We start from the raw sequence: 24,745 nt of genomic DNA, 5'->3' as shown, positions 1-24,745 counted from the left end.
ATTCGTTTGACTCACGTTGGTCCCTGCGGATCAATAGGGGACTTTTATGAAAATCACTATAAATCTTTATAAAAATCTTAAAAATAAATCTTTATAAGAATCAATTTTCCGATTTTGTTGCTGTCGTTTCCTGTTGACACTCTCTAAACAAAAAGTCCACTGTCGGTGCGATGAAACCAGCTCAACGTATTAATCGTTGAATGCATTGGAAGCGCTCTTGAACAGTCTGACAAATAAAAGTTTTATTTTGAGGTTCATCCATTTAATAAAATCAACATGATCAAGTTGTAATATTGAAATATATTGATATCGCGGGATATTTTCGTTCGTTTTGCCAAATGCGGGACGTTTCGCGGGACGTAATCCTACGTCGGACATTTTATTGAAATGCGGGACTGTCCCGCGTAACGCGGGACGTCTGGTCAATAATTCAATAATTCTTTGTGCAATAATTCTTTCTATCAGACCAATTGGATATCCAGTCAAAGTGAAGAAATAAGGGTGATGTAGATAGTGGAGTGGGTTAGTAAGATGGCCGCAACTCCATAGAAATTTATTGGGCCTTATTCCCGAATACACTTCACTCTGGAAACGAAAATGTATCCGCGACGACAATGGTAGAGTGTCGACATCTGGATACGAAATTAGTTCTGGATTCTCAGGTGGAAAAAGGCGCTTTGAAAATAAAAATTAAATCGAAAATTCACATTTCTATACCAAACAAGTATTCCATGCAACGGAGAAACATTATATTTGCAAGTGAATCTTGAACAAGAATTGTGTCTGAAATTAATTTTATATTATAATGACGAGTTTTGGTAGAAGTAGTAACAGATTTATCACAAAGATTACAGAAATCACAAAGAGCCAACTAGAAGATCAATCAATGAAGAGTTCTGCGATTGAACCCACGAACGTTTGCTTAGTGAGAAAACATGAATGTTCGTAATTATTCACGAAGTTGTAGCGCCAGGAAGAATTTCACCGGGTCAGCTAGTGTATGATAAAAATGAAAATGATTTTTATTATTTATTTCCTGAAGAGAGAGAGAGAGAGAGAGAGAGAGAGAGAGAGATAGAGATTGTGTGACCTTAGGAGTGTTTTTGGGCTTACTGATGACTTTTTCCAATCAATCTTTCAATTTTCGTGCATTGTTCCCGTGGTTAAAAAGTCGTCAAAGTACAACTCATTTCGAGATAGTAATTTGGGTGAAAGAGTTTTTACTGCCATAAGAGCTGAAGATGAAAATTTGTTTCATTTCGGATCGATTTTTTTTGTTATCGTTCTGCAAAAGGCGCTGCATAGTGTAAATTGTAGATTTTTTCTTTAAGAATTATATTTTTGGGAGTGTTTGAGATATAATGCTGCTTAGACATACTAAAAAACTACTTGGGTTTCCAATAACATCAGTGTTTAAATGTCGTTCTAGACAACGGGCTATCAAAAGTACATGTTCATGCTGAGGATGTGATATTATTTCAACATTTCATTGTCCCACAGCTTTGACAAGTGCAAGTATTTAGTTTGCTTATGCTACATCTGCACTCTATAGAATATGACTAGGAAGCAACAACGTCAGCTATGTGATTACTGTTAATTTTCGGATTAACTCGATTATTTCTCTACATATCAAAAGGAACGTTTCTTTAAACCTAGAATAATTGTAAACTATAAAGCATGTTTTTCGGATTTCACAACTTTTTCGCGACTCAGTTTAAGATATGTGATAATATCAAAACAGGTTTTCTAGAGAAAAAGTAAGATGAAAAGATTCTTTGGGCGAAAAACACAGGATTTATTTTGGCCCGTTAGTTGAATGTACACAAGTAAATAAAAGAAAATTTTGCAAACGAACTGAAGAAACAAGTTAAATAACATATTTGTAGGTTCTAAATGTTCTCAACTTGTCTACATTTAATTGGAAATCACAGATGAAAAAAAAACCTTTCAGTGTCTACCCATCGAAGGGTTTTTCACTTAACGAGCCAGCGCGCTCGAAACCAATCGATCCTGGCTCGAAATAAAATAGCTAATGCCGGGGAACGGCATTACGATAGAAAAGAATTGCAGCGATTCAAAGCAGCATTCACTGGACCTTGTTAACAACTTCATTTAATTGCCCCTGTCTGCTACTACTACTTCTACTCGTACTCCTTTGCCGGCTCCGTCCATCGGACTCGGATCGGATCGCTTGTGGTGGCAGGTTCACCATTAGAGGGACCTGCCGAGATGTGTGTGCACGCGGAAAATGCTACTGCACTTCGCTGAAAAGCCCGAGAGATGTCGATAAAAACGTATGTTTGCTGGTGTTAATTATTTTCGGTTTAATTACGACCATATTCATTTGTTCGAGTTTACAGATAGTTAGGAGCACGAACAAACGAATAGAGTCATTTCAGACTAGCTAGAGCCTGGGATGAAATATTATTCAAAAAAGATCATCGATTTTTTTTCTTATCGATTGCCTCCTATGAGGATCGAACTCACGACCGCTGGTTTACGAGACCAGCGCTCTACCGCTGAGCTAAAGAGGCACATGACGGTTGGCTACCCAAACAACGGTATACCTCTGCTCTGCAATTCAATCCTGATATGACCCCAAAGTTGTTGGATTGAAGATGACTAAGCACTGAGTCACGTACATAATTTGTTTGTACTGCTTAATAAAGTGGCTCGCACTTCCAGCTTTGGAAACCAATTGCCCGAGTTGATACAAAACTAATTTTCTCACGTTGAGCGAGAATGTGAGGAATCGACACTAATCCAAGTCGGGTCGGAAATTTATCTTTGCTCCCCATTATCGCGCAGCACGTACATAACTCAAGACAACGCTGGAAAGACTTTGCACCTCCCTCTCGGGCTACATAAAAGGAGTTTCGACCATGTTGAGATCGGAATTGAAGATAACCTACGCGCCACTCTCTCAGCGGAATCAGCGGCGAAAAACCTGCTTACCTGGGTATTGGATCGAACCTAATAAATGGCGAAACTTTTCATTTTGAAACATGATACATTTTTCCACCCGGCGCACAACAATCAGTCCCCCACAAGTTGCTGGCGGTTCAATGCGAACAAACATTTTCCTAGCGGTTCTTCACGGGCAAGTGCGAATTTTACGGCATAATCTCTAACCTCTGCCGTGGCACAAATGCAGTGTAAACGGCACTTCAGAGTGGACGATGCGGACTTTGTGCCGAAGTGCACTTTATTAAATTACTACACAGGTTGTCTAAAGCGTCGAGTTGACTTTATAAATTTCTATCGAACACCTGCTATACTTGGAATGGAACTAAATCGACGCAGAGGGAACGACAGATAGCCGATGAAAGACAGTAATATATTGAGCCATCTCTCCAGCTCCCGCTGCGCCGAGTGGACCTCGTACAACTTTGTTTGTCGGGAATATGAGACGGTTTATACTAATCAAATTTCTGCGTCAACAACGTTCATGGTATTTTATGAATGGGACACTTGGCCCATACAGCTTACATGACTCGAAAGCACGGTCACATTAAGCCAATTAGCCAGCTCGAGTGTGGTTTGTCTTCTCATTGGATCTCATCACCCTCCTGCTGAACACAGAAGAGCTTGAAACAGTAATTTAATTACCGCACTGATCCAGATCAAAATCATCGCACACTGGGCACTCCTCTCTCGCGCCCGATCGGGTAGGTTTCGAATTTCAGTCGCATAAGTGAAAAGTTAATCACCATAATAATAACCGACCCATCCCCCTTCGGAGAGTCCGTCAGGCTCGTCCGCAATTATCGGAGGTTTCAAACCCGTGAAAAAACAGTATTATAAGAATGTTTAATTAAAAACACATTATCTCGGTCTCCGTCGGCAGCGGACCATACGATTGGCTGAGACCGTTTTGAAAAATACGGTAATTTCAATATGTCGAACGTAGCTAGGCTACCGCTCGGGGCTAGGACAGTGCTAGGAGATGCGGTTATGCGGGAACTTAACATTTGGTCTAATTTAATCAACGCGTCCGCAACGTGTGTGGCCTCCGGTGGCCTCACGCTTGCTGACCGTTGTGTAATTCCACAGAGGTTTGCCTGCAACTAGCGCGCTCTTGATTTGTGTTTGCTTTACTAGGAAAGCACAAACACCGAGAGTCATATTATGTCAATGTTTTCGTACCCACGCTTGTATGATAAGGATAAATATTAGGCTTGTTGCTAGTATCTGTTTGAGTTTCGCCCAGAAGTTTCTGCAGGTTGTATTGCATTATCTATCCCTATTACGTGTGAAAATTTGTGAGAGCGTAAATTCATAACTTTTGCGCTTTGAAAATACTGAATACCGATAGTATACGATTGTTTGAAGATTGATATCGGTCATAGAGTACGGTCGTATTTCTGTTCTCAGCCACCACAGCAAGAAATCATGCTTATTAGATAGTATTAAAGAATTAATTAACCATCGAAACGAATTTTTAAACGAATGTCTGGTGAACCTGCTCAAGAATTAATACGGAATGTTATGCATAATAGATAACGGCACTCGGCATGAACAAAAGATTTTCAGTGTGGAAAGCTAATCACGATCTCGATGCAGGGTATGCTTCTTTTTGAGATAAAATACATGTTGGGAAGTTGAAACACGATGCAAGTGGAAACGGAAGCCATAACTTTTACTAGAAATAATAAATTAACGTGATATTTTTTTCAATCAACAGTATTCTTTAATCCACTTTATGACAGCCATAACCAGTAGATAGTTGTTCGTGAAACCAAAATAGCGCGCTGACTCTATCGGTCCGAAAACACTGATTTTCGTCAATAATATAACGTTGAGCCCCAATTTTTTCTTGCTGCACTTTTCATTTAGCCCGCATCACAATCAGTTACGGTCCCAGCTCCCAAAAATACTTATTGTATAAATAGAAAATAGTCAGACATTCGTCTAGAAAGTATTCACATTTTGTAAAACATCCGAAAACAATTTTTATTTTCTTATTTTCTAACTGTCAGTCCCAGTCCGTCAGCGCTTTCCTACCAAAAACCGCAACGTCGGCCCCTAGGGACCGACACGGGGCTCAACGTGTTAAGAATTGCAAGTCAGGTGATCAAATAGTGATAACGAAGTGTAATCAGTTTGAAAACAAAACCAAAAAAAAATTTTTTTTATATATATAGAGCTCAGCGCATTTCAAGTTACACCCTGTTTTTTTCATCCCTTGGGTAAGTTGAAACAGCAATGTTAATCGACTAATTTTTTAACACTTTATTCCAGAAGTTATTATGGCCCGAGAATATATTAGAAAAATTTTAGATTTTAGTATTTTGGTATAAATAAAATCCAAATAATCGACCCGTAGATTGTTTTTCAAAGAGAACGAATGTCATCCGACCTTGAAACGCAATGCGTATGGACGTCATTGAGCTTCGTGTTCCATTTCTGTGAAGCGTAAATTGTTATGAATTTTCGAGTGAAATAAACACGCTTTTAAAACAAAAATTTTAAATGAACTATGGCTCTATTGTGTGTTCTGTTTAACAGAATAACACATTCTTTACAGGTAGGGAAAATATCGGACGAAAATAGTCTCTGATAATTATTTTATATTCTGGTTAATATTTTGGCTGAAACGCAAGGAGATTTTTAGAAAAATAATTGAGTTAGGGTCAAGGCTATGTCTACTAAGTATTCAAACAACATCGAATAAACATTTTCATTCAAATTTTAAAAATTTAAATTGCTTTCGGGTCTGCTAATGACGAAATATGGGCGATTGTGTTTACTAGTATAAGGAAATTATTACAATGTTGATAATCACAGACACTCAATTCTTAAATCTATTCGTACATCTGTTGTGAATTTACATTTCATTCTCCTGTTTATAGCAAGCGGACCAATTACTCACAAAGGAAGAAATGGAGGGTAAAAGGATATAAGGATAATCACAAACGAACATCGATAGATTTAAGGAAAACATATATTTGGGACCTGTAATCAAGGTCTAACCGAGCCAACACATCTCTCACCGGCAAACTCATCAGATGTTTCATATGAAAATTATGCTTCTGACCGACGCTACTGACCCGTTTCTGTTTAAATGATTATATCAAACCTCATGTCCCGTATATCAAATTACACGAGAATAGGAAGGATAAGAGGATTGAACTGCAGAATCCCATATGGAAGTAGCTCAGATTATACTGATCATGAGATGGATAAATTCGGGTTTATTCTGAGATATAGAAGATATTATTGTTCATCAAAATTGTAGAAACGGTTCTTAGAAAATGATTTTAACGATTATCTATACTAAATTCTTCTCACTATTCAAACGAGTGAGACAGAGCTGAGTACAAGAGTATGCGAGATATCGATTATTAAACTCATGATAGTCATGCTTGATCTCTAGAGAAATTTATAGAAAGAGGAAAAAAATTAGATTCCCATATGTTCAACAACTACATTATTCAAGAGCAACCAAGTATTCCTCCTCATCTTTGAACCAGCGTGTGATTAAGCAAACTAACGCACCAAGCAAATGATTCATGGAATGAGTCCGAATAGTTGGCATTGAAATACCGAATCATCGAGGTATAATCGCAAACTTGTCAATCTAAAACAATATATATATGGAATATTATCTCATACACTTATTAATTTTATCTACATAACGTTCAAACGTCCGAAATTATGCAACCAACATAACGTTCAAACTCCCGAAATTATGCAACCGACATGTCTCTTATAAACGGGAATGAACACTATCAATTCACGGAGTTTATTTTTACACGCGACTGTCCGTGACAATGATGAGAGACACAAAAAGATTAAGTGAAGTGTAAATGACGTGAAAGTGTTCATTCCCGTTTATAAGAGACATGTCGTTTGCATGATTCCGGGCGTTTGAAAGTTATGTCGGCTATTCGGACTCACCCCATGATTCATTTGCTTGGTGCGTTAGTTTGCTGAATCAAACGCTGGTTCAAAGATGAGGAGGAATACTTGGTTGTTCGTGAAAAATGTAGTTGTTGAACATATGGGATTGTAATTTTATTTTCTCTTTCTATAAATTACTATTACTACATAACTATTATGTTCAATAATCGACATCCCGCATACTCTTGTTCTTAACTCTGTCTTACTCGTTTGAATAGTGAGAAGTATTTAGTAATAGGTCAAGGTTGGAAAAAGAACTAGAGAATAATTTAAAAATTATTAATTTAAAAGCTTTGCAATGATAGATTCATTTTTTTCCTTATTTGAAACTTCAATATTCTTTCATTCAAAATATGTCTACTAAACAATATCGTTGAAAATATCTATTACGTAAAAACAAATGATCAATGGTCTTATTCGACGTAACTATCGTCCTGATTCGGGTCTTGTCCACCAATTGCAAATGTTTGAATTACAACAATCAGCTCTGCAATGCTGGAAAAACATTACAGTTATTATTTTACATTCAACAAATCAGTATTATACATAATCAATCATAATAATAGTTTTGGGCCAGTGGCCTCCATTACCATTTTATGGGGTTACAATTCTCTGTTAGTCTAATCCTTAATGTAGAAACGAAAAATTTCTATTCATTTAGGACAATCGAAATTAGACCTTTCGTCATGTTTCAATCGGTCTACGGGAGCTACATTTTTAGTCCTCAATTACATCCAAGAGCGCATTTATCGAATCCAAATAAACAAATTTACGTCCTCTGGATACGTCAGGATTTCGTTCTAAAAATGCCACCAATCGGGTAAATTGCTGTTTGTTTATCTTTTCTTTCTTAAAAAGCAATACAAGATTCAAAATGTTAGCAAAAAAGCTAAATAATTCAGAAAATAAACTTTCTCCATTCCGTGAGACTAGCTTTCACCATCTAAAACACAAGTGAAAAATATACTTGTTTTTTCCCGTGACGTGACAGTATCGTGATATTCATAATAACACCAAAGTTGTCACGACGGATGAACTCTCTGGATTCTACACACTCGGTGGCAGCCGTAATAACGTTGTATATAATTCACTTCATTTTCACCGTGAAGTGACGTTCGTGATCAGGCCCTATGTCATTTTAAGTAACGCAACCTCAAAGTCATCCCCTCGCCCTTCTTCTACCAGAAAACGAGATATTCTGTGTAGTACGTGATAGCTCGCATCACGTTTGCCTACCCGAGAGCAGTGCATCATCTTTACACCGCCTGCGGATTGCGCTTTCTGTGAGGTTGACAATCGACCCTCTCATCAATATTCAACATGGCAGGCAGCATAATAAGTTTTGCGTTAGACGCCTATTTATTTCAATATCAGTTCATTTTATGCATATTTGATGCCCATCTCGACTTGCAACTAATCACTCGCTGGTCCAGTCCCACGATGCTCGAGGTTTCCCTAGCCGCTCGATCTAGTCATTGTTGGCCGAACCGGTGCAAAGTGCCAGGAAGAAGATAAAAGTATATAATAACCATCGATTATGCACCGTTCCTGCGGACCATCCGGGCGGTTTGGCGGATGGACGGATAGCGATAAGCGTGAAAACGTGCATTTTGCAGCGATATCCTCCGGCGGTTCTCTGTGTCCTCCTCTGCTGAACTTACTCCACGGGATACGGTGTTTTGTCGCCCGGGAAACGGCCCCATTTGAGACCCTGCCGCGCTGTCTAATCACTTTAATTGAACATTCGTTGATAAATCGACCACCTCGTGTTCGACTAAATAGCATAATTGATCAAACGGCTTATCTTAGCATACGTACGGTTAGATTTCGCGAAACCGCGAAGGTGGCCCGATCCCAAGCGCTTTGGTACTTTATTTTAAATTGCGCTTGTTGGTAAGTTTGTTTGTTTGGTTTTCCTGTTGCGACCAAGAACCGAAGAACCACACAACACATCCCTTTCGAAAACCAGTTCCACGACGAAGCACGGTGGAACGATCTGCGATGCAAATCGCGGGTAGACCTAACGTGGCTCGGTAAAAGTACTTTTCTGCACCTCTCCCAAGACGTTGCGTCCAATGCGAAGCGATGCGCTTCAAAGGCTGAAGACCATGGTCATTTTTTTAAAGTCAACGCCGGACGGATCAATGACCCCGCCGAGCGGGCTAAGTCAACACCTGTAAGATGAGAGCGAAGCATTTTCTTATCTATCCAACGGCAGCCCAAACCGAGAGGAGAATGTGCGTAACTGATAGCGAAACAGTGGCACAGAAGCTGTTGGTGGTGGGAGGAGGCCAGGAGATGTCGACGCTGGCTGCTGCGGCAACGATGTCTTGGGACTGCAACCTCAGGGCAAAGTAGTTGGACCGTAATAAACAAGATTAAAATCAGAGAGTTTTTAATTGCAAAACTAGTCGCACCAGTTTTCTCACTTTGTCAAATGCACCTGACTTGCTCGGTCCGATTTGAAACGTCCGTCGTATGCGCGCAGGATTTGTCGGCGACTGTGAAATAATGGTTCGTTCTTGGGGTTTTGCTAGTGAGGTCATTTTTAACTTTAAAATATTCATGATGGTTGGCACTACTGCTCATAGTTTAGCGAATGCGAACCATTAATCAGCGCCAAGCGAAACCGAGATGATGTCATTCGGAGATAAACTCGTGAGATGGTCGCGACTCGATTAGCCCGGGCTGACAAACCATTGATTTAATCTCCGGCGACATGAAGATAAATTGTGAACTAAATGTTAACAAAATGAAGGTGTTTACCGTTGCGAAAAAAATAATTCATCGAATTTGAACATATTTTTCACATGACACTATGATAACGAACAGCAGGTAATTGTACCTGAGCAGAAAAAAATAAAAATTGACCGTTAGACTGTGGGAAAAATCGAATGAAAGTAAGCCTCCAATCTTGAATGACAGCAAAAAATTCTACCTTTGTTATTGGAAGTAACCTAAGTACTGTATCGTTGATTATTCTGAGACGTACCAGAGTATCTAAGTGAAAAAGACTATAGCTTGTTTAAATATACATTGAAGGATCTACCCGATCATGGCTGAAAACATGGTCCGTCCAAGCCAGATTTGGACAAAAAGATCTACAGGCAAGTTGAAAGAAAAAAGAAGTAACGATACGAAGAGAGACATTAGGAAGCAGGTACGACCATTGGAAATCTATATAATATTAAATGTTACTTGTTTCTTGCATTTTTAAGAAAAATGATAAAGGGTGTGTCACATCAAATTGCATCACGGAAAAAACGCTGTAGAAATTCGCCCAGTAGACCGATCCTTTTGAAAATTTTAGACAGTAAAATAAAAACTATTAAACAACTTTTGGCATTTTCTTTTTATTCATACTTCGAGCCCAAGCCCGTATGCTCGCACCTTCCTCTTTACCCCGTCCATAAGGTTCTGTACAACGTCAGATGGTAGTTTTTTTTTAACAGAAATCCATTTTCTCTTGAAGTCCGCCTCCGACTTGACAACTTTTGGGTTCTTCCGAAGGGCCTGCTTCATAATCGCCCAATATTTCTCTATTGGGCGAAGCTCCGGCGCGTTGGGCGGGTTCATTTCCTTTGGCACGAAGGTGACCCCGTTGGCTTCGTACCACTCCAACACGTCCTTTGAATAGTGACACGAAGCGAGATCCGGCCAGAAGATGGTCGGGCCCTCGTGCTGCTTCAATAGTGGTAGTAAGCGCTTCTGTAGGCACTCCTTAAGGTAAACCTGCCCGTTTACCGTGCCGGTCATCACGAAGGGGGCGCTCCGCTTTCCGCAAGAGCAGATCGCTTGCCACACCATGTACTTTTTGGCAAACTTGGATAGTTTCTGCTTGCGAATCTCCTCCGGAACGCTGAATTTGTCCTCTGCGGAGAAGAACAACAGGCCCGGCAGCTGACGAAAGTCCGCTATGACGTAGGTTTCGTCGTCCATTACCAGGCAATGCGGCTTCGTCAGCATTTCGGTGTACAGCTTCCGGGCTCGCGTCTTCCCCACCATGTTTTGCCTTTCGTCGCGGTTAGGAGCCTTCTGAACCTTGTATGTACGCAGGCCCTCCCGCTGCTTGGTCCGCTGGACGAATGAACTTGACAAATTCAGCTTTTTGGCGACATCCCGGACCGAACTTCTCGGATCACGTCTAAACTGCTTAACTACGCGCTTGTGATCTTTTTCACTGACGGAGCATCCATTTTTGCCGTTCTTGATCTTCCGGTCGATGGTTAGGTTCTCGAAGTATCGTTTTAGTACTCTGCTGACCGTGGATTGGACGATTCCCAGCATCTTACCGATGTCCCGATGTGACATTTCCGGATTCTCGAAATGAGTGCGCAGTATTAATTCACGACGCTCTTTTTCGTTCGACGACATTTTTCCAAATTTACGAAAAATTGACAGTGAAGCATGGCCAACGTGATATATACACTCTTATCTGATTATAAGCGAAAGATGAAGATATAGTTCCTAAAAATTAAATTTCTACAGCGTTTTTTCCGTGATGCAATTTGATGTGACACACCCTTTAGTACATTTCATCGAATCACACCTCAAGTAGATAGGTAAAGTGTTTCGGGGTACTGGTACATCTAGCGAAGATGGATTACCAAACAGAATATTCAAGATTTCGACAAAAGGATTGCAATTTCATAAAAAAAACCTTTCGATTTTTTAAGAAAATGCGATAAATGACCTTTTTTTGTCTACTAAACACTTTTGTTTCCTATTTCAAACCAATACCAAGAAAGAGCTATAGTATGTTCATGTAGCCTCGACTTGTTTGAATCACAGGTCTAACTCGAATTCTGAACTAATCATCTTCCAATGTAATCTGTGTATGACAACTTATCAGACATCTACTAGATGGAAACCTATAAGAAGCGTCTTATGTGATTTATAATCAAAAATTGAGATAATATATCGGATATAATGTTTGAAAAACAAAATTCTCCACTAAAATTGGTCTTGTGAGCAAATAAGGGATTATCATTCAATTCTAAATCGCATCGCTAGTACAACATGAATAGAAAGGGGGTTGCGTTCAAGAAACAACTGCATTGTTGACGTAGGACTAGTAGGACTAGGACTATTATTTTATTCGATTCGCTGGTCTATAACTTCGGATATTATTTTAGAATCCTTTTTAGAAATAACTGTTTAGTAGAATATTTTGATCGCCTGTAAAGACTTTTTGTAGAATCAGTTAACGATAATTGTTGATGGTTCATTCTTGCTCTCGCAAGAACAATACTCAAGCTTAATATATGTCGCAATTTGTTTCTTTATATCAATGCATTGACAATTTATCGCGAACGCTATTCCAGTGACATTTTTCGAATTTAACACACACTCGGCTACAGACGATTATATTCTTGTTCCACCAGCACTATTGTTTCACATCTCATAACAATAACGATGCAAGTATCAAGTATCACGCAACATGCTAGTTAGTATTGCCTCAGGGGAATCGCACCTCTAGACATAGTTTGGACAACACAAACCAACCAGCACTAAACAAGCGTTCAACTTAGTATGCACACAGAGCTATATATTGTAGGCTTGAAGCGACTAAATATATAAACACTTCTCTCCATTTTGTGCTATTCCCAAAAAAAACTTTTTCTACTTACTGGCCTAAAAAGAGTTGCACTGCTTCCTCAAGCCCGAATAGTGGAGAAAGTTTTGTTACTAGCACGCAGAACCAATTCACACACAAAATTTCAGAAAATTTATTTTCACTGTGAGCCGACGATGGCCTAGGTTGATGATTCCACACATAATCGTTTGGTGCAGAACCCTAACGCCTGCTTTGTTATGGTGTTAGTTCGACCCAATGATTGAGATATTTGGTCGCGTCTACAGCTCGAAAGGAAATGAAGCTCATATGATGATGCATAACAAGCGACTTCAACATCATACGCAATGAAATAACAACCAACATGGAACGCATACAGACACATATTCTGGTGTCTTGAAGCGACTAAATATGAGCTTTTTGATAGGAAACTGGATTGAGCAGGTACGGCGAACAAGCCAGTGAAATCGCTCATTTCGATTTTAACACGACCTGGAATCAAGGCTCCCGAAAATTTGGCTAACTACGAGCAGCAACTTTTTCGGCCGTAGTTTTGTATAATAGTGGACATCTGTAATTAACTTATTTTTTATGTTATTTTTTGTGATTAGTTATTAGTAACAGCAGATTTTCTTTTCTTTTTTTATCCCATTTGTTTATTTTAGGCTCAATAGCATTTTGGCCGTAACAGAGGCGAATTTTAATCGTGTACATTTCACATGTTTATCATAGCTATAAATATTAAATAATAACTTATAAACATTACACAGCTGCCATTTTTCGGCATACCATACATTATACACAGTAGCCACTTAGGCGTAAGAGTATTCCTTCTGTTCTTCCATTATCATTGTTGTGTTATTAATAGAACAGCAGTCCGATGTTTCTTGCAGAGCAGAGGAGTTGTATGGATGAATCGATCGTCAGTCCACCGTGGATCGATCTCCATCGCTGATGATTGTTTGATGAAGTTTTCGAATGACGGGTATTATAGCAATACTATTTTCTTTTTAATAAAGTTAATCCATCAGAACACCGTAGAAGGTCTTCGAGAATTAGATTGGAGTCCAATTGCTCCCTTGAGATACTCCTGAGGGTTTACAGAATCATTCAAACCATTGAACGAACTTTTCAAAGAAGCGAACTTTTCAAAGAAGAAGTGCAGTTCTTCAAAAAGAATGGAGTGGTCGTTGGGAATTGCGTCCACTAGTTTGTACTGACTGATATTACGGAAACAGATCGAAGTGAACCTAATGACTTTTGAGGTTACGCTTCCTCCGGGGTAGGAACCATTCTGGTTTGTGTAGAGATTTTTGTTGCATTCCGATTAGAGTTGTACACGATTAAAATTCGGCTCTGTTACGGCCAAAATGCACCATACTACGTAAATTATCAGTAGTATGTGAGACGAGAATATGGTTATAAATTGGTTAACGTCATTTGGAAGCAGAGCTGAGAATGTAAATTGGATAACTGAGCAGGATAACACAGTTTTGTTCTGTTGAACATAAGAATGAAGACGATTATTTCTAGCAATTTCAGACATGAACGGACAGAAGTGATTCCACGGTAGCATCTGACTTCAGTACACGAACGAACATATCGAAAAAAAACTTCAGAATTGGTGTTCAGTCCAATGTTGAAAAAAATCATCTTCGCTTAGCTCAAATGCATAGATTTTCGGGCTAGGTTGCATCGAAAACCTATATATTCCAAACAAAAATCAAAATGACAGATCCAGGCAACCAGTGAATATAAGCAAATGAACTTTTGTTCTTCAATATGTTTTGAAGTTTATTTTTCCACTCAGTGTAATTTTCATCTTGATTATTCAAGACCAGAATGCCAGAATTGAATTTCGTTTTAGCCAAATGAATATCAGCTGCTGTTTACTTTTAACCTGATTTGCTCTCAAAATGGTCCAGCCTGACTAATTTTTGAATTTTTGAATTTTGACTCAAAACCAATGCCAGAACGAATATTGTTTCGAATGTGATGAATATCAATTTGTTGATTTGGTAATTCAAAATATAAATACTTAATGTTCTAACTAATCAAAAACTCCCGATGATCACAAAAATCCACACTAAGCTAGGTAGACCCTGGTATGAAGCGTGTCCTAAAATCGACTGGTTTTTGAAAAAACGGGTCAAAGCAGGTCAAGGACGTCTGATAGCCCAAAAATTATTTCAATCACTAGTGGAAAAAAATACGCTGATTACGACCTTTGGTTCACAGATGGTTCGTTAGCACAATCCAAAGTTGGAGTTGGAATTGTAGGCCCGAACTACCGGCTTAGTGGAAGCCTTGATAATCAATGTTCCGTTTATTCCACCGAAGCTTTTGCAATTGCGAAAGCTACAAGGCAAATACAAAATACAAGCGTAATTTTCACAGATTCTGCAAGCTGCTTACAGGAGATAGAAAAAGGGAAGTTGCATCATCCTTTCATTCAAAAAATTGTAAAAGAGATTAGGGATAAACAAATCATTCTATGCTGGGTTCCTGGTCACCAGGGAATCGACGGAAACGAAAAGGCGGATGACATGGCTCGCGAAGGACGAAATGCGGAGGTGATTTGTTCCTCGGTTCCCGCACAAGATGCAGTTAGCTGGTGTAGAAGGATTTTGTGGCAAAAACATCAATTTATCTGGAACAACGCATATCCGAGAGGCCTAAAACTCATTAAAGGTACCATAACGAGATGGAAGGACAGAAAAACTAGGCGAGAGCAAATAGTACTGACCAGATTGCGTCTGGGACATACTTGGTTCAACAAAAAGCATCTGTTCGAGAGGAAACCTCCCGCGATGTGTGACATCTGTAGCAAACCAATCACTGTGAACCATATACTACTCGATTGCTGTAAATACGCTATTGAAAGGAGACGAAACGGACTACCGAACAATATAAGGGATATCTTAAGTAACAACAACAATATGGAAGAAAAAGTACTGAAATTTTTAAAAGACATCAAACTATACAATCATATATGAATTACTGTAAACTCACAAAATAAAATTTAATCAATATACAGAGGCGAATGCCACATTAGGCAAAGTCTCTTTAAAAATAAATAAAAAAATAAAATATATATATATAAATAACAACGAAGTTATGAACCCCACTAATTTGTGCATTTATTCATTATAGCAAATTTGTTCATGCATCAGCGATATGAACAAAATGAACTCGTTTGTTATTGCCATCAATATAATGAGGGCAGTGTGTTTCAAGCTGGAAAAAAGTCTTTTACACTGTAATAAAATCATATTCGTTACTCGTGAATATTTGTTGATATTCTAAGACACTGGTTCAGTCCACCGCTCAGCGCACTGAAGGGACGAGCGACAGGATGGCGGAGGAAGGAAGACAACGAGAGGAACGACGAGCAAAAGATACAAATACCAACATACACCACACCCGTGGGGAGAGTGCATTGCGAGCGCAAGCAAGGAGAAAAGAGTTTAAATTTAACTGAATTGGAAGGAAGTTATTTTTCTATTTGCTGAACTCATAGAATCAAGAGTTAAATAAAGAAAGTTTAATGTCTAATCTTGTAAATTTGTGTACAAAGTAATTAAGGCTGATGTCACATTAGGGGGATTCGCTTTGAGTGAAGTTAAGATATTGACAAGTTCTGCATCGCAAAATGTTTGTATTAGTAAGTTCTACAAGTCGTTTGAAGACGTTTTGTATGTAGAATTTTAAATTTGAAAGTTATAGCAAGAAAATAGTTTTTTTCATGGTGACTCTAACGTAACTTACAAAAAAGGCGCTATATCGCTTATTTCAAGAGATTCAAACTTTGTTCTACAGAGATGATACCTCTATCTATAAAAATAAGAAAGTTATAATTTTTATTTTATCGACAATTTTGGTCACCCTATTTTTGGTAACACAAAAATGTGCGCTCTATCATATGTAACAATTTTGTCTCGGACAGTTTTGTCTAGAGAATAACTGTCGGGCTATAAACGCTAATTTCCACCTCAATGCATCTCCTGGACCATTGTGCACTGATAAATCACACCAACTGGTAAAAAAGTTCATCCATAAATTATAATTCTTAATCATAAAGGGAAAGCTAGAGTTACAGTTAATGTTAAATGACTAGTTCTTGTGAAAATATAAAGGAAAAGTCCTAAAAAATTATTAAATATAATTAAAGAAAATAAGAAAATAATAATAAATATTAAAGTTCTTTTATTATTATTATTAATTGGACCTAATAGAGTTTTAAATTCTTTATGTTAAATTTAATTCTGAAATCACCAGAAAAAAATATTCAGATGTCGTTGATGGGGGTGAAAATGGGTCAAAGATGGAGAAAGTTACTATTAGTAATAACTTGACAAATATTGCGAATATTTTTGAATGCTGTGAGCCGTTTAATAGGAGACATATTTCCACAACTACCAATGCATAATACTTAACTGTAGTACAAATAGTTATTATTTAATAATTCATCAAAATTTAATGTGTAAATAGCTATGAAATAACACCTCAGAAAAAATCTCATGCCCAGCATTATACAGAACTACTAAAATAGTAGATATTGGATAGAATTATTCTCTAAAGTCTTGCCATATGGGTCATTACTGATTTTGAAAATCAATTTTTTTTTTCATTCGAATTTCAATATTTTTGAAATAATCTCTTATTTACACTGAATGGGGGTGAAAATGGGTTAAGCACAAAATCGAATTCCATCCCAAACCGATATAGTGATCGTCAGATTTTCATGAAAAGTTTTATTCTTCATCGTAAAATATTATACCCGTACTTTGAATTTTATTTTTTTCGTCAGGGTGGCCATTTCCATTTTATGGTGGTCCGAAAAATCAAATTTTTCCCCTTTAATTAATAAATTTTGAACTACTGAACCGATTTAGATATATTAAATTAAAGCCATATATGTGGTATTTCATGTGGCAGGATTTATTTAGAAGTGTGGAGAACATTGAAGTAGCAGTGACGACTTTTTACTCGATGATCAATGAATTTATAGAGGAGGAGATTAGTATCTCACGCGAAAGGAGAAATATAAACACAAAATATCCGATTTGGTTTAATCAAATCATAAAGAATCTTAAAGATAAAAAACAGATGGCACATAAAATTTATAAGAAATACAAATATGACGCTAATCTTGAAAAATATCTGAACATTTGCGAACAGCTCAACTCAAGCGCTTTTGAAGATTACAACTTAAAAACAGAGTCGGACATAAAGGCCAACCCGAAAAGTTTCTTTAATTACATAAAAACAAAATTAAAAAGCAATGGTTTCCCATCACGCATGCACCTTGACGATACCGTAGGGAGTGACCCAGAAAAAAATTGCAACCTCTTTGCAACATTTTTTCAAGAAGTTTATATTGAAACAGCTGAGTAGGACCGAGATCATGACTTCTTTGCATTTCTTCCAAAATGTTCATGTGATGTTGGAGTCAGAAAACTAACTAACATTGAAATTTTTGACGCATTAAATAAGCTTGGTGTCTCGAAAGGGCCAGGTCCTGACGGAATTCCACCGGTTTTTATAAAAAAAAATGACATCTGAATTAACTCATCCACTTTTATGGCTTTTCAATAAGTTATTGGAATCAGAAAGGTTCCCAAAAATATGGAAAAACTCTTCTCTTGTACCAATATTTAAATCCGGTAATAGATCCGATGTAAGAAATGATCGTGGAGTAGCTATTATTTCTTGCATTCCAAAACTCTTTGAAGCCATAATGAACCAAAATATTTTTCAACAACTAAAGACACGAATTACGAACAAGCAACACGGTTTTTTCAAAGGACGATCAACAACAACAAATTTGCTGGAATTTGTCACATTCACTTTGAATGCAACGGATAATGGTAATCAAGTTGAAGCTCTATACACTGACTTTAGTAAGGCTCTCGATCGTGTTGAAATACCATTACTCCTTCTTAAATTTCAAAAAATAGGGATAGAAGTCAAGCTATTGAAATGGCTAGAATCATATTTGACTGACCGCACGCAAATGGTAAGATTTAATGGGGAAATTTCAAATCCAATATTTGTTACATCCGGAGTTCCTCAAGGCTCTCATTTGGGGCCACTTTTGTTCATTTTATTTGTTAATGACGTTTGCGTTTTTCTTAACAATGTTAAGGCACTTATCTATGCAGATGATATGAAGCTTTATATGAAAATAAAGAATGAGGAAGACATTCAAACATTCAAAAATGAAGTTGACATATTTTATAATTGATGCACTAAGAGTTTATTACAGCTCAATGTTAGGAAATACACTTTGATGACTTTTACAAGAAGGAGAACACACTTGAACAATGGTGTTAAGCTGGGAAATGATGGGTTGATGGGATAGATGTCAACGAATAAGAGACTTAGGGGTGGTCTTAGATTCGAAACTAACCTTCGTTGATCATTATAATACAATCATCCATAGAGCAAATAATATGTTGAGCTTCATCAAACACTTTAGTTACCATTTCCACGATCCGTACACAATAAAGACATTGTATATTACATATGTCAGATCAATTCTCGAATACTGTAGTTTTGTATGGTCCCTCTATATAACTTCACACGAAGACAGAATTGAATCTGTACAAAAACAATTTTTATTATTTGCACTTCGTAAACTAGGCCTTCGTTAACTAGGTCTTCATATCATCTCCCTCCATATGAAGCACGCTGTATGATAATCAATATTAAAAGCCTGAAAGAACGTCGGAACTATGTCATGATCCTATTTATTATTGACATCATATCACAACGAGTTGACTCTGAAGAAATATTAGGAAACCTAAATTTTTACGTACCGATTAGGCACCTGAGAAACCCTAACATTTTCTACATAGATTACCGAAGAACGAATTATGTCAAATATAGTCCTATTAATCGTATGATGAGCCTCTGTAACGAACACAGTGAAATAATTGATGTAACCATGTCAAGGTCAATGCTTAAAGACTATCTAAATAGAATAAGATATACTTAAATTTTGCTGTAATATTTGAGCAGCATATTTAGTCTAAGCTGATTTGACGAAATAATTTTTTAAATTTTTAATATATTTTTTTTTGATTATGTAACTTGTTAAAATTCTCTTTTGAACTAAGTGGATAAATGATCCAGCCAGCTCTCTTTAGTTTTTTTTAAGTTTTAAGTATGTATTAGTTTTATAAATGTATCGGTCTACAATTTTGATTGACGACAATAAATAAATAAATAAATAAAATTGGTATATCGATCATCTGAATCGGCCCGGTAGTTTAAAAGGTATAAAATAAAAAAGGCATTTTATTCGAAACATCGGTTGTTTTTGAAAAATCATAACTCAATAACAAAAAATAACGCATCTCTGAATTTTGGATATGTTATCTTAAAAAATCTTAGCTTTCAAGAAAAAATATAAAAAATATATATTGTTAAATTATCTTGAAATTGATTTCTAAACACAATTCTTAATAGAAAGGGATATTCACTACTCTGACCCATTGTCATCCCCTCGGTTGCGGCCCAGGCGGAGAATACACAAAAGAAAAACCACATCAATTCATTACACAATTCATTTTATTATTCACACAAATAAACAAACACAGTACAATCACAACACACAATACGGCACCTGAAAACAATGAGTAATTAGTCTATCTATTTAACATTAATACTTATGGTTACTTACCTTTTCATCGGATACATCATGGATACGTAACACAATCACCTGGAAAAGACATTGTAAAATTACATAATACTTACATGTTCAGAAACCAGTAGACAAAACCACAACAATCTATTTCATGTATATAACAACAAAGCGAATTGTCAGAGGCAGGAACAATATCGCTATAGAAAACGGGGAATACCAACCCGATTGTTTTAATAGCGACTGTTCTGGACGCAATCCAAGCAAATAGAACTATATAGATAGCTACCGTATAAATAGGGCAAAGCATGTTCATTAGGTCAGTTGAAAATAAACCTTCGAACAGTATAGACCAACCAGCTTTGGCTATATTCGTTCTCATTTCTACATCTCACATCTCTCTGGGCGGAGACACCCTCTAAGAGGGGAGATTGGGTCAACTTTCATTTAATCGTAGTTTAGTGAAAAATTTATATTATTCAACAATTCCTTTAACACTTATGCGTGTTCATCATTAGAGAACATTTCTACGTAATCAGAATTGTGTTTTACTCTAATTTACTATAGTTATTCAATAAAAAGGTCGAACCTTTTTTGACCAATTTTCACCCCCATTGATGGTACATGACTTTACAATTTGGAGATGCGGTTACCTATAATGAATGTGTAGGTTACTTACTTTATCAGCTTTGAATGATTTTTATCGATAAATCATACAAGATGAATTCTCATTTCTGTTGCAACAGTTTGACAGTATTGTCAAAAAGAAACATACCACGCTCCGGAACGGCTCTACGCAACGAAGTATTCGTTTGATCAAATCCACAACACTTCGTTTTTATTGGTGTTATCGGCAACAGTCCTTACAAAAGAGATTTCAGTCCAACGACAATTTTAGCTTTAAACCCCGTTGAATTGCATTGCTAACGGCACACGCAACATCCTATCTCTATTCTGTACTCCCATCAGACCTTACAAATGTCCCGTAAAGTCCATTAACGGTCCGATTATCACCGCCCTGGATCGGCCACAAGCAGCGTGTAGCTATGTTAGCCGCTGATGGGAACATTAGCCAGGCATTAATCTACCGTACACGAAGCAGGCCCACCAAGGAAGAACGTGAGTGGGATCGTCGATCATCTGCATATTTTACATTGCAATTTATTCAGCCGATGGGACCCATCGGCAAATGTGACCATTAGCATGCGAAACACGGATAGAACCAAACCAATCGATTGTAAATAGCCGTAATACTCGCTAATAGCAACGTGTGAGTCTTAATCTCGACAAGGGAGACGACAAGCAGGACGATAGCGAACGACTGAATGGAGCAATGGTGTTAAGCAATTAGCTTATCTTAATTTCCCCAGGATGTGAGCGTTTGGGAAGCTGCACCATAGAAAATGTGACTCAGCATCGCTACAATTATGCTGGCTCTCGGCCATCGCTAATCTTCCTCCGTCGAAGGACTTCACCTGCCTCCAACGGCGAGTATGCATTGATGCATTGACACTCCTCTGCAGTAGCATCGCTACAAAGTCACCTTCTCAACAGTCGAACAATGCTCATTCACACCGTTGCACGCGAGTGCACCAAAGTCAACCACGATTCATTTTCTGGGTGGAGCTAAATGTTCTCTCTGACATTAAAAAGTACCCTTACTAATTGACCCGCATACGAGGGTTTAGCTCTAGTTTTCGCGGCAGCTGCACTGCGGGTCCGTATCACATCTCAGGAGGTGAGAATAAAAAATGGTGAATGTCAAGCGGTGACCAGTCGTTCGGGGCACCAGACAGACGAGTGGTGTGTTACGTAATGATCTCGTGAGCAGGGTACGGCCAACCAATTGGCTCTCAGAATATCACCGCAGGCAAACACGAGCCGCGTGCCGCCGCCACCTGTTGTCCTGAACGGGGGGATCTCGTGCTACCCGGGCTAGGTTCATTTGGAAGGGGCTGAAGTTCGTCAGCCGACGTAAAACGTTGCTGTGTATATTTTTTACCCTCGCATGGCATACATCAACGCACCTTATCGACAATGTAGATCAAATCCGGGCTTAATTTTGCGCTTAGCTTATGTCTATACGGGGCTGCGCAGTGTTGAGATAGTGCGTCGTATAAACTGTGATCGGTGATTTTTATTGGTGGGTCATTAGAGCGAATGACAGCGAGTCGGGCTCACCAATGGACGATAACAATCGTAGTGTTAACTCTGGGTCTTTTGAGACTAGGAAAGAACGGCTATAATTCCTCATTTCTCGCGTGAACTCATTTGACAATTTAATAACCTCTACAATGAACATAATCTTTGTAGTTCTACATGAGAACGCGTTCCCACAGCTCTTCCACCCACTCCACCAACATTTGACCTGACCGTCAGTGACAATAACAATAAAATATGGAATATCGATTTTCACCGCGAGCCTTTTGGGTATGACTTTATACAACCACACAACTCTCTCGGCAGCACGTATCGCGCCCCCAGGCGCGGAATATCAAGACGTGACGGTTTTTAATGGATTTCGCGTACCAGAGGAGGCTAAATATTGCTTAAATGTTGTGAACAAGCGTGCTTTTCTCGGTCGATATTGATCAGCATGTGTCTACATAAATTTCACGGTTATTATTAATGATTGTCCAATTTGTTCATTTGCGAGCTTCGCATATGAAAAATGGAGTGGATATAATCGTACGAAATGGGTTTATAAATGGGACGATCGGACGCAGACCGCCAAAAATAGGTAGAACTGCATCCTTAATGATCTGAAAATCCCCCACACAAAACCCTTGCTATCTTTCGTTTTCAATCACATACTGCACAAAAGGAAAAATCGCAAAGGGTAGTACTTCTTGGCATTTACATAATTTTGAATCGTTTTTCTTCCTCGTCTTCGCGCTAACGATTCTCCATCTCATTGGAATTCCGCCGCCTGCCAGCAGCAATCGCAACGTCAGCGGAAACAAATCTTCGATTTCCTCCGTAACACTGCCTGTCCCCTGCTCGGGGGGTTACCAGCACACGGGTGACAGCCAACAAGGTCCGATCGAATTTCGCGCAATTCCACACCTTAATGTTCCCGGCGAATGAATCCGCGATTGGTGCGGCTGAAACGTACGAAAGTAAAATCACAAACAGATGGTCAATTTGAGGGCTAAAGACTTTCGAGGGAATTTCAATGTCCTTCGGATGCACGGATTGCAGATGCTCGAACGGTGAAAAGTGGCGCGGATAAGTCGCAGCAGCCGCTTCGGGTACAAATCGTACGGGCGTATGTTAATTTGAAGCCGTGAGCACGGGGCACCAAGCTGGAAATAATTTATATGGGTGAACATTTAATTTGAAATTTAAATCGGTCCATACCGAGGGGGGGATTTCCATCATCTGGCTTCGATGAATTTTGTCGTGTGCTTTGGTCAATCCGACGACGACCACCAAAAATGTCTATTGTGACGCTTGTAAAATTTCTTCAATTGATTGACATTTCACTGATTTTTGTGTTGTTTTGTTTTAATTTCAGACGTTCCTGCAGAATTTATTCCGGCTGTTCGACATGGATAACGAAAATTATTTGGTGCAAGACAAGTGGATCGAACACATTAAGGGCAGACTAACGTGAGTTTATGCTTTCTGTATATATTTTATTTTAAACCAAATTGAGTTATTATGTTACCGCTAAAGGAGCTTTAATCACTCAACTGATATTGTGTTGCATAATTTAAAGAATTGAAGTATCATCGTTGCATGTGCGGCTTCCAAGTCAAAAGTATTGCTTGGTACCAATCGTACAACAATATTGTTTTTATATGAAACCTATTTTCACCCACGCAATAATGAGAGCACAAAATAGCCGAACTAATCTACAAGATTAGTTAGAATGTCATTCCATATTAGGTGCTCAACTAAGTTCCCGCTATTGTTGAAAAGATGGTCCTAGCAATAAGTGATGATTGACACATCCAAAAAGTCATTGACCAAGCTTAGGCATACGGTAAACAAACCGTTTTGACACGCTATATTCACAAATATTCCAAATATTCACACTGCGAAGGTTATACTATGCATTTGGTGGGACTAGGTCGATGTGATTTATTATGAGCTATTGAAACCGAACGAAGCCGTCAATGGGGAACGGTACCGAAACCAATCTATGCGTTTGAGCTGAGCACTGTACAAGAAACGGTCACAGGGCCAGCGATGGCACGAAAAGGTGATTCTGCAGCATGACAGTGCTTGGTCTCACGTTGTCGAACCCGTTTTATATTTTATGTTGAAAGCTAAGAATTTTTTTCATAACATATCCAAAAACCAGAGAAGTGTTCTTATTTTTAAGGTATGATTTTTTAAAGTTAGCCGATGGTCTGAAAAAACAGTTCTCCTTTTTTTTACAACAACGCAATTTTCCAAAAATGCATTACTTTTGAACTACTGAACCAATTAAGATAGTCGGCATATACTGAAGTCAATGAGCTAGTTTTTTTTTTTTTTTTTTTGAAAATCCGCTCTCGAAAATATTGGATTCTAGTTGCATACGAATAATGAACGAAGACAGAAAAATTATGAACTTTGAAAAATCATAAATCAAAAATGAAAAATAACACTTCTCTGATTTTTGGATATGT

At 38.1% G+C, this 24,745-nt stretch overlaps 1 protein-coding gene and 1 non-coding gene across 2 annotated transcripts in view; one reads left to right on the top strand and one right to left on the bottom strand.

The window, feature by feature from the left end:
- LOC129776333 (NADPH oxidase 5) overlaps positions 1-24,745 on the top strand; it is a 232,572-nt gene that overhangs the window by 102,647 nt on the left and 105,180 nt on the right. Inside the window, exon 2 of the mRNA XM_055781919.1 lies at positions 23,644-23,738. Within this exon, the coding sequence (XP_055637894.1) occupies positions 23,644-23,738 (95 nt within the window). The remainder of the gene's footprint in view (positions 1-23,643; positions 23,739-24,745) is intronic.
- Positions 2,463-2,534, bottom strand: Trnat-cgu (transfer RNA threonine (anticodon CGU)). The gene has a single exon. It is a non-coding gene; the product is annotated as a tRNA-Thr (tRNA).

The sequence above is a fragment of the Toxorhynchites rutilus genome, chromosome 3, assembly GCF_029784135.1.
Source record: "Toxorhynchites rutilus septentrionalis strain SRP chromosome 3, ASM2978413v1, whole genome shotgun sequence".
Taxonomy (NCBI): domain Eukaryota; kingdom Metazoa; phylum Arthropoda; class Insecta; order Diptera; family Culicidae; genus Toxorhynchites; species Toxorhynchites rutilus.
Note: the sequence above shows the minus strand (reverse complement) of the source record. Positions and strands in the feature narration are given on the sequence as shown.